This window comes from Anabrus simplex, chromosome 10, assembly GCF_040414725.1.
Source record: "Anabrus simplex isolate iqAnaSimp1 chromosome 10, ASM4041472v1, whole genome shotgun sequence".
NCBI classification, from domain to species: domain Eukaryota; kingdom Metazoa; phylum Arthropoda; class Insecta; order Orthoptera; family Tettigoniidae; genus Anabrus; species Anabrus simplex.
In genome coordinates this window covers 31,807,685-31,824,207 of record NC_090274.1, presented here as the reverse complement: position 1 = coordinate 31,824,207, position 16,523 = coordinate 31,807,685, and the positions used below count along the sequence as shown (strand labels likewise).

The 16,523-nt window shown below is 41.2% G+C and overlaps 1 protein-coding gene across 1 annotated transcript in view; it reads right to left on the bottom strand.

The window, feature by feature from the left end:
- LOC136882400 (WD repeat-containing protein 91) overlaps positions 1 to 14,392 on the bottom strand; it is a 105,979-nt gene extending 91,587 nt beyond the window's left edge. The window contains exons 1-4 of the mRNA XM_067155028.2: positions 14,241 to 14,392; positions 13,969 to 14,092; positions 4,471 to 4,611; positions 2,290 to 2,405 (exon numbers count right to left, since the gene is read on the bottom strand). Coding sequence (XP_067011129.2) covers positions 2,290 to 2,405; positions 4,471 to 4,611; positions 13,969 to 14,092; positions 14,241 to 14,360 — 501 coding nt within the window. The 5' untranslated portion in view covers positions 14,361 to 14,392. The remainder of the gene's footprint in view (positions 1 to 2,289; positions 2,406 to 4,470; positions 4,612 to 13,968; positions 14,093 to 14,240) is intronic.
- Positions 14,393 to 16,523: the final 2,131 nt, after the last annotated feature.

The window sequence follows — 16,523 nt, the reverse complement described above, 5'->3', positions numbered from 1 at the left end:
GCCGCACATGCAAGAGAAGAATATTAAAACAGAGGTAATAAAAGCAGTTGTGTAGAGAAATTTAAGGGGATAAGGAAATTGTAGCCAAGAGACCTAACAATTTACTACACTGAAAAAACAGGAGTTGATATGAGTCTGCCTTGTCAATACTATACGGTACCAAAAAAACCTTACACTTTACAAATAAAAAAAATGTTACTATAAATAATTCATCTTCTAATAAAAATCATCTCATTCACATTAACAGAATTACAATTAAAGAACTTCAGCTGTTAGATGTAAATAAAAAATTTACGTGTTGCGTACTGATGTGAATGCCTACCAGAGTCCAGTGCCAATCAAGATAACTAAATTTGAAGATTTGCACAAGCTTTCACAACAGTATGTGCCAAAGTGTTAACACGGTATAATATAATAAACATTAGTCATAAGTCAAGCAGCACTACAGAACAAAATAATAGTTTAAGTAAATCAGACTAAACAACATAACTGCAAGAAGTAGAAAATGAAAACCTACAACCTGTTTTGCAGTCTCTGACCGGGTCAGGGATGTAATGAATGAACCATATATAGGCTATTGGTACGATGGGGTCGCCACTCCCAAAGTGATATTTTAATAACTGATAGATGCTATCAAATGAGAATGGAGAGTGTTGCTGGAATGAAAGATGACAGGGAAAACCGGAGTACCCAGAGAAAAACCTGTCCTGCCTCCGCTTTGTCCAGCACAAATCTCACATGGAGTGACCGGGATTTGAACCAATGCACTCTTTCCTTTCAATTGTTTTTGTTTTCAGGGACTTCTCAACATCCAGCCAACGTGTCAGGAAGTGTACTTGGAACCAGTAGTGATGCAAACAGGAGAAATGCTCAAAGATATCCAGCTGAGTGCAACTGCAATAGAGTCACTACCAGCAGCTTGCTACTACTGGAGCCCAGCTATTTTTTAAAAAGCCACCTACTTGACCGCTCAGTTCTACATTAGTGCATATTAAAGAAACCATTACTGAAAAAAATACTTACAAAAGACATTACATCATTTTCCTCACTGTTTTTATTTACATCCATTCTTACGTCAAACACTGGACCCAACGTACGATAGAAATGAGAGTCAGGGTCATTGCTCCTGTCCGGATTACTATTCACCTTCCAGTGCTTTCACTGTGCACATGATCACACTCACTTTCACTATCTGAAGATATCAGATCACCACCTGAGTAGTTATTGTGCAAAATATCACATATTTCTCCCAGAATCACTCTTATTAGTACAAAATTTACTCATGTTTGAAGCTTGGTCTACTACACAACCACCATCACTTGTTATTTCACTCAGCTTGAGAAGCAACAAAATTGGCTTTTCGTCGTCCACAGTTACTCGTTTCCGAGTTTACAGATTTCCTGGCTAATAGCTGACTTCAATTCACAGCAGTTTGTGTTTAAACTTCCGGTGACTGTACAGGCCAATTCTTGCGTAGAACATACGTCCACACATCGCGCAGCTGTGGGACAGGGGAGGTCTTGGCTGGGTTTGGCGAAGTTTGCGTTCCTGTCACTTAATATCTTCATGTCTGTGGCATTCTTGTTCGAAGTGTTGAACTGAGGCACAGACACTTTGCCACCAAAGTAAACGGTCCTTGACAATTATTTCCCATGTTTGTGGTTTATTTCCGCCATCTTTAAGGTTTGCCTCAGGTGGTCTTTCAAACGTCTCAGGAGTGCACTCCGTGGTCTTGAACTGGAGCTAAGTTCACAATAGAGGATCTGGCGCGGTAGTCTGGTGTCGTTCATGAGGTGATGGCCAACGACCAATGCTTCTACACTCTTAGTATATGTTTTCTTGAGAACTTCAACATTAGAGATCTAGTTTTCCCACTTGATGCTCATGATGGAGCATATAGTTTCTGCTGGTGAAAGTGCTCCAGCTTTTTGATGAAAATTGACTTGTAAACAATGAGTAAAAGAACACAAAGGGAAGGTTGTACAGTGTCAAGAAAAGAGGACACTTGAGTCCTCTACCACAAGAAAAAGAAACTTGTAGATAGAACTTGTCTCCAAACATACAAGCATACTGGAGCATCCTACACTAAACGACTCTACCCCTCTTATGGGCCACAGAAGAAGGCATGCTTAAATGACCATCCTCCTCTACGGGAGCGAAGGTGTTAAAATAGCCTGCAACTAGACCACCTAACAGTTTGCGAGTTTGCCCTTTGGTATGCTTCTTACTCTTCTAAAGGGCCTAGTAACTTGATATCCATGAGATTTGATGTCAGTTCTTCTCACTCACCTGGAAGATCATGGCGAGGAAGTTGTGCAGCGATACTAGCAATGTGTCCTGCCATTGCCGGGTGAAGTGCAGAGCAAAACTCGGGTTCTCTTCAGGGTACCTGATGAACGGCAGCACTGTCCATGAAACAAGAGTCAAATTTAAAGTGAAGAACTATGCAGATTACTCTCTTTTTGAGCAATGTCAGGAAACATGTTTAACAAATGTTCATTTTTTAATCTATCAATATAAATATTGATTTTTGTTTGTATTGTAAAAAGACTGGCATTCGTGTGTCAGTCATGTCCAGAATAAGGCAGAAATACAATTTTTAAATTTCTGTCATGTCTGTATGAAAGTTCACACATCATGAGAAAATTTTGGAACAGAATTGAAGGAAAATCAGTATATAAGTTCAGGGGAGAAAACTCTTCGATCTAGGCTACACATAATTTTATATACAATGGATGAAATAGTTGTTTAGAGGAAGGTCTAAACATTCTTGGCATCAACACACAACCTTATCACTAGCTCGAACAACACAGATGCTAGTAAAATATCAGGCAATGTCTGTTTGGAATAGTCTATAAGGAAAGTAGCAAAGGGGTAGAAGACAAAATATCTGTTCGACCAAGAATCTATACGAGGCGGTCCGTTCCAAAACTCGTCTTATCCATCATAAGTGATTTTTCAGGAAAAGCGAAAAACCTGTATATTTCGTAATATAAGTTTCACTTGTTTAAATGTATTACAACGCGTTCAAGTCCAATGTCATAGGGTCGTCTTACTGAAGAATTATAAATATAATTAGTAGAACGTCAATAAATTACATTTGTATTTTGGATAAGACGAGTTTCCGAGCACCCAAAAAAATTCAAAATATATTACCGAAAAATGAAAGGATTGAGAATATAATGTTGTAATAAAACTCACCAGTACACTCATACACCTTTTTGCTATCAGTAAAATGATATTCACAAATAAATTAAACACAGCAGTGTGATTTATCATATTTACATCCTATCCTTCCCTAACATGTCGTTTAGTATACCGAGCACCCTAGTCATTTTGTGCTGTGAGTCAGCTATCAATGTAATATCATCTGTAAAGTGAATATTATAAATTTGTTTACCATTTACCATTAAAATTTATCCCTTTGGTTTTTTCTTTTGCTGTTCTAATAGCAAAATCTATGAAGATATTAAACAGATAAGGCGACAAGGGACAGCCTTGTCACACTCCTATTCTTATTCTTGCTTCTCTTGTCATTCCACTGATGTTTATTTCTGTGCTTTGGGTTTTATACTGGTTAATAAAAAGCAAACGTGCGTCTTTCCAATCAAGACCCAACGTTCTCATGAAATAATAACTTCCAGTCAGCCTTGTCAAATGCTTTCTCTAAATCAATGAAAGCTAAATAAGTTTTCCTGTTAACTTCCAGTCTTCTCTCCAGGATTTGACGCAGAGCTAGAATTGCTTCTATAGTACCCTTACCTGCTCTGAAGCCATATTGGTCGTCATCTAAATTCTGAACGGAAAATTCTAAATTCCTATGGAGGGAATTAGATATTTTTCACCAATAGAGCATGTCAAAACAGACCAGATGTAAGGCTTCTCAGGCGTTTGCTCTATTGGTGAAAAATATCTAATTCCTTCCATGGGAATTTAAAATTTTCCATTCGGAATTGCTAGACGGGCAATAATTCCATTGTGGAGATTTATCTCCCGTATGCAGTTATCAGACTGTGCCTCTTATAAGGGCTTCTGATAAGTTCACCTGCATACACCCCAGCGTCAGTGGGTAGGGTCTGACACATCCCACTCTGGTGAGTCTAGTGTCAGACCTAAGACGAAATGCTGGTTAATAGAGCAAACGCCTCAGAAGCCTACATCTGATCTGTTTTGAAATCTAAATTCTGTTCGGTAACATTTCATATAAGATAGTATACACGCTTTTAGCAGGGTGGCCGCGTGCGACGTAAGTTCAGCTGAGGCATCTGCTGTAGCACAGATTACAAACACCGTGTGTTTATATGAGAGCCTCTGTATGTAGCTGGATGAAAGCATACTGGGCCCAAAGAAAGTCTAAGACAGTTGAAACTACATGGTCCATAGATGGCCTAAATTATGATGTGGGGGATGGGAAAGCACACAACCATAATCAATAAATCAATCTTAAGGTCCAACAAAATATGGACTTACTGAACCACTCTTTCCATTCTGGCTGGTTTTGTAGGTCAGGAGTCATCTTGGAGAAGAACTCTGCAACTTTTTCTGGCTTGTTGTTGACGACTGCATTGACAACATACATCTTGAGGACAGCATTCTCGAGCTTACGAACAGCTGAAAGATAAACCACATGTTGATTATCAAAATATAAAAATTACTAGAAAGTACATAAGAACCTCCTCCTCTATCCAGACTATAGGACCAGAAGTGATCCAAATTAACAAAAAACAGAAATAAATAAGCAAATGAATACAACATGCCTTTGTGTTTGTGTTTACAGTACACTATGTCTTCTGGTATGCGCTAGAGCAGTTTAGTTAGTTTCATTGATCTGTTTCAGTCTTATCCTTGGCTTAGGCAATATGAAAGTGACAGGTATGAGTGATACTAGTAATGCCAGTCCTTATGCAGCCAATCCCTGCTATGAAAGGTGTGAATATGTTGCTAATAGGGTCAGTTGGTGCAGGCATTTCAGTGGGCTTGGCAGACTGATATGTAATAGCAACTTTTGGCTCAGTGAGGAAAGCAACGGGAAACTAACTCACTCTTTTCCCTAATACACCTCTTCAGTGGTGGCTCGGCCATCTATGGCAGGTAATGGTGGAGCTGTTGAGGATCCAACCACCCTTCATGCTGAGGAATGAACATACAACATTAAACCACAGAGGACTGAACAAGCTAGCTACACAGTATGAGTCACATAGCTGTCAGCTTGCATTCAGTAGATGGTAGATTTAAACCCCACCACCTGCAACCCTGAGTATGGTTTTCCATGGTTTGCCATTTTCACTTTAATTAATGCCACTGCTTTTGTAGACCTCAGTGTGATGTTAAAACTGTTGTATGTCCGGCACTCCCTTCTCGCTCCGCCAGCCAGCTACACGCGCGCCAAGTGTCATTCTTCTAGCCTCGACGCGCAGCCCTCAGTGCGCGTGCCTGAACCATCGTGTGTGTACTATAAAGAGGAACTCCCAGCCTGTCCTGATGCCCACTTGCCCCGGTGTCCAGCTCCAGAATACACCTTACGTCGAGCACGGAGGCTACTCCTCTTGAAAATGTGCTTCGACCAGGTGGACTGAATTTCTGGCAGTACGAGGTATCACCTCTGGTCACCGCTCCTCTTCCGCTGCCCCTATCCAGTCATACTATTACATACCGTTATATTTCCTTAAATGCAAGCTCCCTTGGTTTCGCCAAGTAAGAATTCTTCCAACATTGAACTTGCTCTTATGAACTCAGCAAGGAAGGACTTTCCAAAACATTTATGTCAGTACTTCTGATAGTTTTCGACTATCGACTTTTCATATATCAAGGACTATCTTTTCAAGATAGAAGTGGATATAAATACTGCAAACTTGTATATAGTGTACAACAGCTACTCTTTCTCAAGATTCCTAATTCATTTTGCTTCAAGTTAAATTTCATTTTTATTTGTGTAAATAGTGTATTTTGCATTTGAAGCGAATAATAAAGTTGTGTTTTGTAAATCTCAACCTTGGTTACAACACAACTCTATGGCGACGAGGTAAAAAAACAGTACGCAACAAACACTCCACTTCATCGGCCCAGTCACCAACTCTGTGACGACAGGATAATAACTTGCAATTCATCCACTCCTTCACAACGCGGTACAGCAAACTCAGTGCCCTCATACACTTAGACATTGGCGACGAAGTCAATCAGTGCTCAGTGTGTCGCCCACTCAACAGACATTCCACAGCTCTCTGTCGTGTGCTCCACCTGTGTGGCACGCTCCAGCGTGTTTGCTTGCTCTCTCTCTCACTCCCAGCATATACCGGTCAAGGTCGCGCCTACAACCAGTTCTGACACACAGCTCTCCTTGCTCTTTATTGCACGTATCTTGCAATGGCTACAGCTGAGCAACTCGCTACGGTATTCCAAGCCTTACAGCAGCAACAACAACAGTTTATGCAACAACAACAGGCAGCATTAATTCAGGCTATTCAAGCTATTTCTGTCTCTACACAGCCATCAGCTATTCCTCCGTTCTCTGCTTTTGATCCGGCTAAGGAAGAATGGTCAGTTTATTTAGCCCGCTTACAACAGCATTTCATCTGCCATTCTGTCACAGATGATCAACGCCGCCGCGCACTATTTCTTAGTTCGGTTGGCAATGCTACGTGTGAATTACTACGTAAATTAGGTCCAGAAGAAAACCTTTCTGAGGTACCATTCGCACAGCTCCTGGCCCGTCTCACTGAACATTATGCCAAAGCTCCTCACATAGTGGCTGCTCGCTATAAATTTTTTCAGAGCAGAAAGCAACCCCATCAGACACATACTGAATGGATAACTGAATTGCGTGGTCTAGCTAAACCCTGCCAGTTCATATGCTCCAAGGACGGTTGTGGTTCACCCTACACTGATTCTCTCTTTCGGGACATGGTAATTTTACATACTCCTGAGGACAAGATACGTTTTGACGCTGTCAAACAGAGTAACCCTTCTTTAGAAGACGTCCAGCGTATTGCTACGGTTTATGAGCTTACTACCAAGACTGCCGCAGCCATAGCTTCTCCACACGAAGTTGCTCAAGTCTCGACTCAGGCCCGCAAGTCCTCTGCTACAGTGAACCGTACAGATAAGGCGCTCTCTACCAAGCATTCTCGCCAGGTTCCCTCTCGTCATGCTACAAGGAAGCCCAATGCTAAAAGCACCTCAAAACTCCTGCCTTCCTGCCGAGGCTGTTTCAAGCATCATGAACGTCGTGACTGTCGTTTTTTCAAAGCCACTTGTGAACGATGTAATAAACTTGGACACATTAAGACTGTATGTCGGAATTCGCTCCGCCCTGCTAAGACTCCTGCAGCACGCCCGAAGCATATACAGCCCCGCCAAGACATGGAAGTTGATCAGATCAATCTTATTCTTCCCACAAGGAATTCTCACAAGATCATCGTTCCTCTCTCATTCTCTACTCGATCTGTCGATTTTCAATTAGACACTGGCTCACCTGTCTCTATTATTAATCTGGCTACCTACCATGACTTAGGTTCCCCTTCATGCTCTCCAGCTGACATCCAGCTTGTGACGTTTAACAAAAAGGAAATTGACATTAAAGGTCAAATCCAGCTTCAGGCTAGTTATAAAGGAATTCAGAAGGCCATTCCTCTTCTCGTAGTTAACAACTACACTGCATCCAACATTATGGGCATGGATCTATTTAACTTATTTGGTTTCCAGATACATGACAACATTAACGTTGTATCTACATTGCATCCTACTTCTGACGTTACCGATCTCCTAAAGCAGTTTCCTGAAGCCTTCGACTCTCAGCTCGGAACAGCAAAAGACTATACAGCTCACATACAGCTGAAATCCGGAGCTAAGCCTCGCTTCCTCAAAGCACGTCCAGTACCCCTAGCACTTCAAGACCCGGTCACGAAAGAATTAGAAAGATGGATACAAACTGGCATTGTGGTACCAGTTACTTCTAGTCAATGGGCTACTCCACTAGTGGTAATCAAGAAACCTGATGGTAATGTTCGACTGTGTGGCGATTTTCGATCTACAGTCAACGCACAACTCGACACAGATATCTTTCCTATTCCACGTCCAGAAGACTTATTCCGTCGTCTCGCTGGTGGACAATTCTTCTCTCGAGTTGATCTTAAAGAAGCATATCTCCAGCTACTTTTAGACGAAGACTCTAAGAAATTTCTAACACTCAACACTCCTCTCGGACTGCTCCTGCTCCAGCTCCAGCGGCTCCCATTCGGTGTTTCATCCTCAGCGGCTATTTTTCAGCGCTATTTAGCTCAACTCACTGCCTCCATTCCCGGTTGTGCTAACTACCTGGATGATATTATTGTTACGGGAAAAGATCATCAGGAACATCTAAACAATCTACGCCTCCTTCTACAGAAATTGAAAGACAATGGCCTCCGAGCGAATCTCGCTAAATGTACATTCTTTCAGCCTCAAGTTCACTACCTAGGACATATACTTGATAAGACTGGAATTCGCCCTAGTGCACAGAATGTCTCAGCTATCGTCAACATGCCAGCACCTCAGAACCTCAAGCAGCTCCAGTCCTTCATAGGCAAAGCGAACTACTATAATAAGTTCATTCCCCGCTTCGCTACAGTGGCAGCTCCATTAAACGCTCTACGTAAAAAAGGTGTTAAATTTCAATGGACTCCGCAATGCCAACAGGCATGGAAAACCATCAACAACGCCTTAATTCAAGCTATACAACTCACTCATTTTCAGCCCGACAAGCTCATCACGCTAGCTACTGACGCTTCAGACTACGGTGTCGGTGCCGTTCTCTCCCAAAAGGATCGTCATGGACAGGAACGCCCCATCGCTTTCGCTTCGAAAACACTTAATGACCATCAACGTCGATACTCACAGATAGAGAAAGAAGCTTTAGCCATCATCTTTGGTATTCGCCGTTTCAATGAATATCTCTATGGCAACCATTTCCTGATCATTACTGATCATAAGCCTCTCGTACACTTATTCCATCCTGGTAATAAGATCCCTGAGAATTCCCTCAGAAAGCTTCAAAGATGGTCCATGTTCCTTTCTGATTATTCCTATCAGATTGTCTATCGAGCCACATCCCAGCATTGTAATGCTGATGCCCTCTCACGCTTACCAGTTGGTCCTGATACTGCCTTCGATTCTCAAGAATCTGAATGTCTTCAGTTGGACATAGAACTTGAAGATACTGTCTCCAGTTTTCCTATTGATGCTACCTGCATAGCTAAAGCTACGGATAAGGACAGTACACTTGCTACTGTGCGTACTTACATCCGCAACGGTTGGCCTCTTCAGAGCAATCCTCCCGCCCACCTTGCACCTTATCATCGTATGCAGCATCGTCTCACGACTCGTGCTGGAGTCGTACTCCTAGAAGCAGGCACCATCTTCCGAGTGGTTATCCCACTTAGCCTACAGAAACAAGTTCTCGAATTATTACACCAAAGCCATTGGGGTATATCCCGAACGAAGCAACTAGCACGTCAACACTGCTACTGGCCCGGTATTGATGCCGCCATCGAAAAGCTCATCCGTCATTGTGAACAATGTCAACTGAATCAGAACGCCCCGTCTTCTGATCTAGCTTCATGGCCTCCTGCTACTACTCCATGGGAACGAGTTCACATCGATTTCGCAGGTCCTTTCCTCAATTCCATGTGGTTAATAGTCATCGATTCACTATCGCACTTTCCATATGTAGTGGATATGCATTCGACTACTACGACCGAAGCTACCATTCGTGCTCTACAGAAAATATTTACTACAGAAGGCTTACCTCAAGTACTCATTTCGGACAACGGCCCTCAAGTTACAGCTACTGCTTTTAAGAAATTTTGTACATATAATGGCATTCGTCATATCCTAGCACCGCCTTTTCACCCTCAATCTAATGGTGAAGCTGAACGCTTTGTACAAACATTTAAGAGAAGTATGAAAAAAGCTGTCTCTTCAGGCTTAACGAAAGACCAAGCATTGCTCCAACTCTTAAGCAACTACCGAACTCTGCCCGGCGCTGATAATGTCACTCCTGCACAGAAGCTCCATGGACGACCTCACAGAACTTTACTTTCTCTGTTGCAGCCTCTTCCGGCCCAGTCTCAGACCTCACCAACGAAGTTCTCAGTCAACGACAAGGTCTACACCCGGACATTCAGGTCAAACCCACTCTGGATACCTGGAGTCATCTGCGGATCTTTGGGTCATCGTCTCTACGAAATACAGACTACGGAGAACCGTATCTGCCGCCATCAAGACCAGATACGTCTGCGCTACCGCCCATGTCCAGCTATTGATTCTATTGCTCAGCCAGATAAATCTATTGCTGAACGAGCTTTAGACCATTTAATAACCATGGGTTCCTTTCAGGACGAGACAGCGCCACTCCGCCCGGTCCCAGCTCCGGACAATCCAACAGAGACATCAGCAGCTCCGACCCAGCATCGCAGCCGCCGCCATTTCACGCCGTACCGGCGTATTTAGGAGGGGAGGGTGTTGTATGTCCGGCGCTCCCTTCTCGCTCCGCCAGCCAGCTACACGCGCGCCAAGTGTCATTCTTCTAGCCTCGACGCGCAGCCCTCAGTGCGCGTGCCTGAACCATCGTGTGTGTACTATAAAGAGGAACTCCCAGCCTGTCCTGATGCCCACTTGCCCCGGTGTCCAGCTCCAGAATACACCTTACGTCGAGCACGGAGGCTACTCCTCTTGAAAATGTGCTTCGACCAGGTGGACTGAATTTCTGGTAGTACGAGGTATCACCTCTGGTCACCGCTCCTCTTCCGCTGCCCCTATCCAGTCATACTATTACATACCGTTATATTTCCTTAAATGCAAGCTCCCTTGGTTTCGCCAAGTAAGAATTCTTCCAACATTGAACTTGCTCTTATGAACTCAGCAAGGAAGGACTTTCCAAAACATTTATGTCAGTACTTCTGATAGTTTTCGACTATCGACTTTTCATATATCAAGGACTATCTTTTCAAGATAGAAGTGGATATAAATACTGCAAACTTGTATATAGTGTACAACAGCTAGACTCTTTCTCAAGATTCCTGATTCATTTTGCTTCAAGTTAAATTTCATTTTTATTTGTGTAAATAGTGTATTTTGCATTTGAAGCGAATAATAAAGTTGTGTTTTGTAAATCTCAACCTTGGTTAAAACAAAAACACTTGGAAATAAAGTACACATTGACATCAGGAAAGACATCTGACCGTATAACTGGCCTGAATCCACATGCGTGATATGGATCGCAACCGAACCCCCACCATTTTGTGGGAAAAGTGGCAGAGGAAGAAGGAGAAACATTCATAAACAAAAAGAAAGACAGACCTGGTATGTAGGATAGTAGTTAACATTACACTGAATGTTTGAAAGTAATAGTGGTAGTGGAATATATAATACATCAATACTATATTCGTTTACCCCAACTTGTATCGCTAACATCTACGTGCAGAATGACTGTCGTTTGTTTACTTCTCACGGAGGATGGGGTTGGGCGGTCGAGAAGGATGCTAACCTGTCTAGTTAGGAACTAAGATAAGCGCTAAGAAAAGGTGAATTACAACTATGTTTCTTGCCTTGTGGACTTATTCGGGCTAGTGACAAAACCATTGGTCTCGATTGGTTAGGTCTGGCTGGTGACAAAACCATTGGTCTGGATTGGTTAGGTCCGGTTAGTGACAAAAACCATTGGTCTAGATTGGTTAGGTCCGATGAGTGACAAAACCATTGGCCTGTGAGAAAGGAAAGGGGGCCTGGGGCGTAAACCCCCAGGTTAGGGCCGCAAAGCGGCTTTTAGTCATCTAGCGTTCTGTAGAGCGATTGTTTCCTTTACATGTTCTATTTATTTGTGCTTTTATTCTGCCGGGGTTGGTAATAGAATCTAGTTATTATGGCAGATTGAAATGGCGCCACATGCAACTTTACGCTGGCCAAAGGAATGGAAGTGGCTACTTCAGCAATGGAAAATGGCATGTATTGCTCTTGATTACATTATAAAAGTAAATGTACTTCTGGGAGTCGGATGGTGGGTTCCTGGACATTGGAAAGGACACATCTCTCGTCTGACACTCATTCCAAGCAAGATTATATAAATTTCTACTTCCCTAGAATGTTAGAATCATGAAGTAGTACGGGGTAAATTTTTACCAATACTAAAAACAAAACCAAAAAAAAATCCTCAATATTAAATGAGGAAAATAAATGTTTAATTAAAAGTGGGAAAGCCTAGTGCTTCTGTTTTAATTTATTTTCATGCGCCTTCACAACCACATCAGGACAGCACCGCTGAATGTCATGTGCAACCTGTATTCTGGAGTACAATGATAAACAGACAACAATGCTTACTGTGGAGGAGTCCTGATTAACAAGATATCTTCTATTTAATCATTGCAAAAGTTTCAACGATGAGGAAAAAGTATGCTCTATAATGACGAAAAGTTTTAGATTTTTTTTTTTGTCCAAGCAGTGTAAAACAACCTTCTGAAAACAGTTCAACATGTTCTAGCAGAGCTATTATCGAATGCCCTTGTGTGACAGGTATTCAATGTCATTCAAAATATTTTATATAACAAAATGGAAATTTCCAATTTCTTTGCAATCATTTAAGAAAAGGCTAGAAAAACAACAGATAGGGAATCTGCCACCTGGGCGACTGCCCTAAATGCAGATCAGTAGTGAATGATTGAAGATGAAAAGAGATGGGTAATGTTGAAAGCTTAACTATCTGTGCATAACTATAAAACAAAATACGCAGAATTTGTTACATTTCTGTAATTCAGCACTGGAAAAGAACTTCTCAAAGCTGGGAAATATGAAGAAAAAGATACAACTTTAAAATGAAGACCTTCAGCTGAACTGGTAAAAGATACATCTATGCCCAGTTGTAACTGGTAAGTTGCGAGCAAATGGCTATGCTTATATTTTGTGAGAAATATGTAGTCTATTATCTATAAATGGGCATTACATGTATAATAATAATAATAATAATAATAATAATAATAATAATAATAATAATAATAATAATAATAATAACAATAATAAAAGTGAGCAGATTTAGTGGAACTAGAGGGAATGGCAACATAAACTGGCTTACGGATAAATGATAAAAAGACACATTACATGGTTATACTGAGACCGAATCATGAGGAGGTTGACAGGTTGCCTTTGAAGATTGGGAAATATATATTTAAAAGAGTAGAGGAGTTTAAATTCCTTGGTGAATTAATCGCTGAACAAAACTGAAGGCAACAGGAACACCAAGCTAGAATAAAGAATGTAAATAAGGCATTTTATTTTATGAGCCCTCTGGTAGACTCCAAGTTTTTAACAAGGAATGAAAAAATGATTATCTACAATACAATCATTCAACCAGTACTTCTATATGATTCGAAGACAGAGTATAACCAAGAAAGAGCAGCAGCAATTGCAAGTTTTTGAGAATAAAGTTCATAGAAAAATATTTGGCCCATGGTTTAATCCTATCTCTCAAAGATAGCAGAAAAGATCTAATTATGAGATTTACACCCTCTCTCAACAACACACTATAATGGGCATGATGGAATCAGACTGCACTGGGCTGGACATGTACTGAGGATGCAGGATATCAGAGCACCAGTAGATCTATACAAGGGATCTCTTAATGGGAGAAAACCTTCAGGAAGACCCCGAAGCACCTGGAAGAAGATCAACAAGGTATGACGGACCGTCCAAATTGATAACTGGGAAGAGCAGGCTCAAGATCGAAAAGGATGGAAGAGGATTGTGAGATTGGCACGGGAACTTCACGTACCTCAGAAGCCTACGGAGTGAGTGAGATTTAGTGTGCTGAACATGTCCATTTCTGGTTCTAATTCAAATTGGCAACCCTAGAATGCAGTATTCACCTTAATGAGATGTGTATAAAAATTTCCAAATGTATCTGAATAAAAAGAATATATAGGAGTAACTCTGCAGTAATCTCACCTGGTGAAAAATGATGCTCCAATTTTGAAAACATTTTCTGATCCAGATGTAACCACAATTCCCTCAATGAATTCAAGTCATAGGCATTAATGAATTGGACCAGTTGCTCGACGATCTTGTCCACCTACAAATAATATTTCAAATCAATTTATCCAAATACAATGTAATGCTAAACCCCATGCCTCTTCCCACCCACAAAGACATATAATGTTTCATTTACCTAATGTAATAGCTACCATGTATAAACAAGTCATATAGTTCATCAAACTTACCCGGAAACCTTTGTCTTTATCTACTTTTAACTCCGCATCAAAAACCTTTAGAGTCCCACTAAATCCTCTAAATAATAAGTATTCTCTGATTAATTCATCAATAAACTGAACATGAGACATATTCAGATTATTGTCCGAAAAGCTGTCAGCTGAGAAATGACAGTTATCAGTTGATTGGCTGCACGTGCGCAGTAACCTCAAGTATGGCTGCTCTATTATGACTCACCATTGCTGCCAACATGATTAGTTACATATGAAAATCCCTAAACAATACCATCACAAACTAACCGCAAATAAGCAGCAATGATAAAGATCCCCTTACCTCAGTAAATTAAAGGGCGCGGTACAACAACGGTGTAGCTCCATTTATATAAATTTGTTAGAAATAACTTCTCAGAAAATTCAGAAGTCGACTGAAGCCCTTTTTCATTTGCAGAACCATACCGCTCGTGTTCGCTTGCAGTTGCAGCAGAAGCCGAATACCGGAAAAAATTAGGTTTGGATAGAATACCGGTACTACAAAGTCTATGCCCGTATATAACCGTAATTGTGTAAACCGTTATTAATGCAAGTAAAATACGTCCAGGCGCTATCTTCCTACTCTCATCACGGTGGAAATTCCTTACACGGCTCGGGGCTGAAAATATATAAAAGTAATGTTTTAGAGTACCTGAAGTAGCAGAGAGGAGAGATCCTTCCTCGATGCTTGCTTGTAACCACCCCCTAACCCTAAACAGTAGCCTACTTTTACTTAAATAGCAGAAGAAACTTGACAGCAGCTATGCCATGTTTTCTGAAGGCAGGAAGGGAGCGTGGTAATTAATGTGTCTGTTGATGTATTGCGTAGCTCAACAAGCTAGAAAGAAGGCTACAGTCAAATACATTATAGAAAATATTGGGCATTTCCAAATTTTCGAGTACTATACCATTGCCTTTGCCTGCTAAACTGAGAGACATGTTGATAGTGGCACACCTGGCGGCTAGACCTTGTAAAACAGGCGGCAGATTTGAAAGTAGGGAAGTTGCACGTTAATATTGATAGAAATAATGAAATTCAATAATTATTTTTGGGTTATGTATTGTTGTTTTCTTTTCTTCGTCAAATATCAATATATTAACACACGATGCTTTGTCAATGATGACATCTCAAAAATAGCGTGTCATGACCGAGCTGAATATTCTAATGCAATTGTTTGCATATGCACGGTCTTGTTTGTTCTTCCTTGATTCTCATGTTTTTTTAACTTTCATTCAAATAACATCCCATTAAAACATTAAATTCTTTGTCAACAAACACATATCTACAATTTTCACGTACACTCACACGGTAGAGCGCTGACTTTCCGAGTCTAAGTTGGCTGATTCGATCCTAACTCAGTCCAGTGGAATTTGAAGGTGCTCAAGTACGTCAGTCTTGTGTCAGTAGATAGTCGGCCCGTAAAGGAATTCTTGAGGGACAAAATTCCGGCACCTCCGAAAATCATAAAAAGTAGTTCGTAGGATGAAAAGCCAACATTATTTACTATTAAATGGTATCCTACAGAATACAGTTCCTGGGCATTTTGAAAATAAACATATGATAGAGAACAATGATAATAGAAGACTCTTTCTGCCCAACGCCACACCTACAATATTTTGAATTTCTTAGTCACCTCATCCCCTCTGCCTACTATACTGAGTAATGTGAGGACTTTAAGTACTACTTCACCACTATTACTGTCCGGCTCCATGGCTAAATGGTTAGCATGCTGATCTTTGGTCACAGAGGTCCTAGGTTCGATTCCCGGCAGGGTCGGGAATTTTAACCATAATTGGTTACATTCACTGGCATGGGGCTGGGTGTGTGTCATAATTTTATTCTCACCACGACGTGCAGGTCACTTACGGGAGTCAAATCAAAAGACCTGCATCTGGCGAACGAACTTGTCCTCGGACACTCCCAGCACTAAAAGTCACACGCCATTTCATTTTTTTCACCACTATTATTGAGCAAGTTGTCTATGTGATCCAGGGCAAATAGCTCTTAGCTTGCATTCAGGATATAGAGAGTTTCAATTCCACTGTCGAAAGCCCTGGTAGATGGTTTTCCATGGTTCCCATTTTCACATCAGGCAGATGCAGGCCTTTAAATAAGGCCACTGCCACTTCCTTTGCAATCCTAGCCTTGTCCTATTCCATCATAGCCAAAAGATGTGTCTGAGTGGGTGCAACATAAGGCAAATAAAAAGAATCATCATTAACAGAATCTTCATACAAAAATTATTCAGGTAAATATGAGATTTA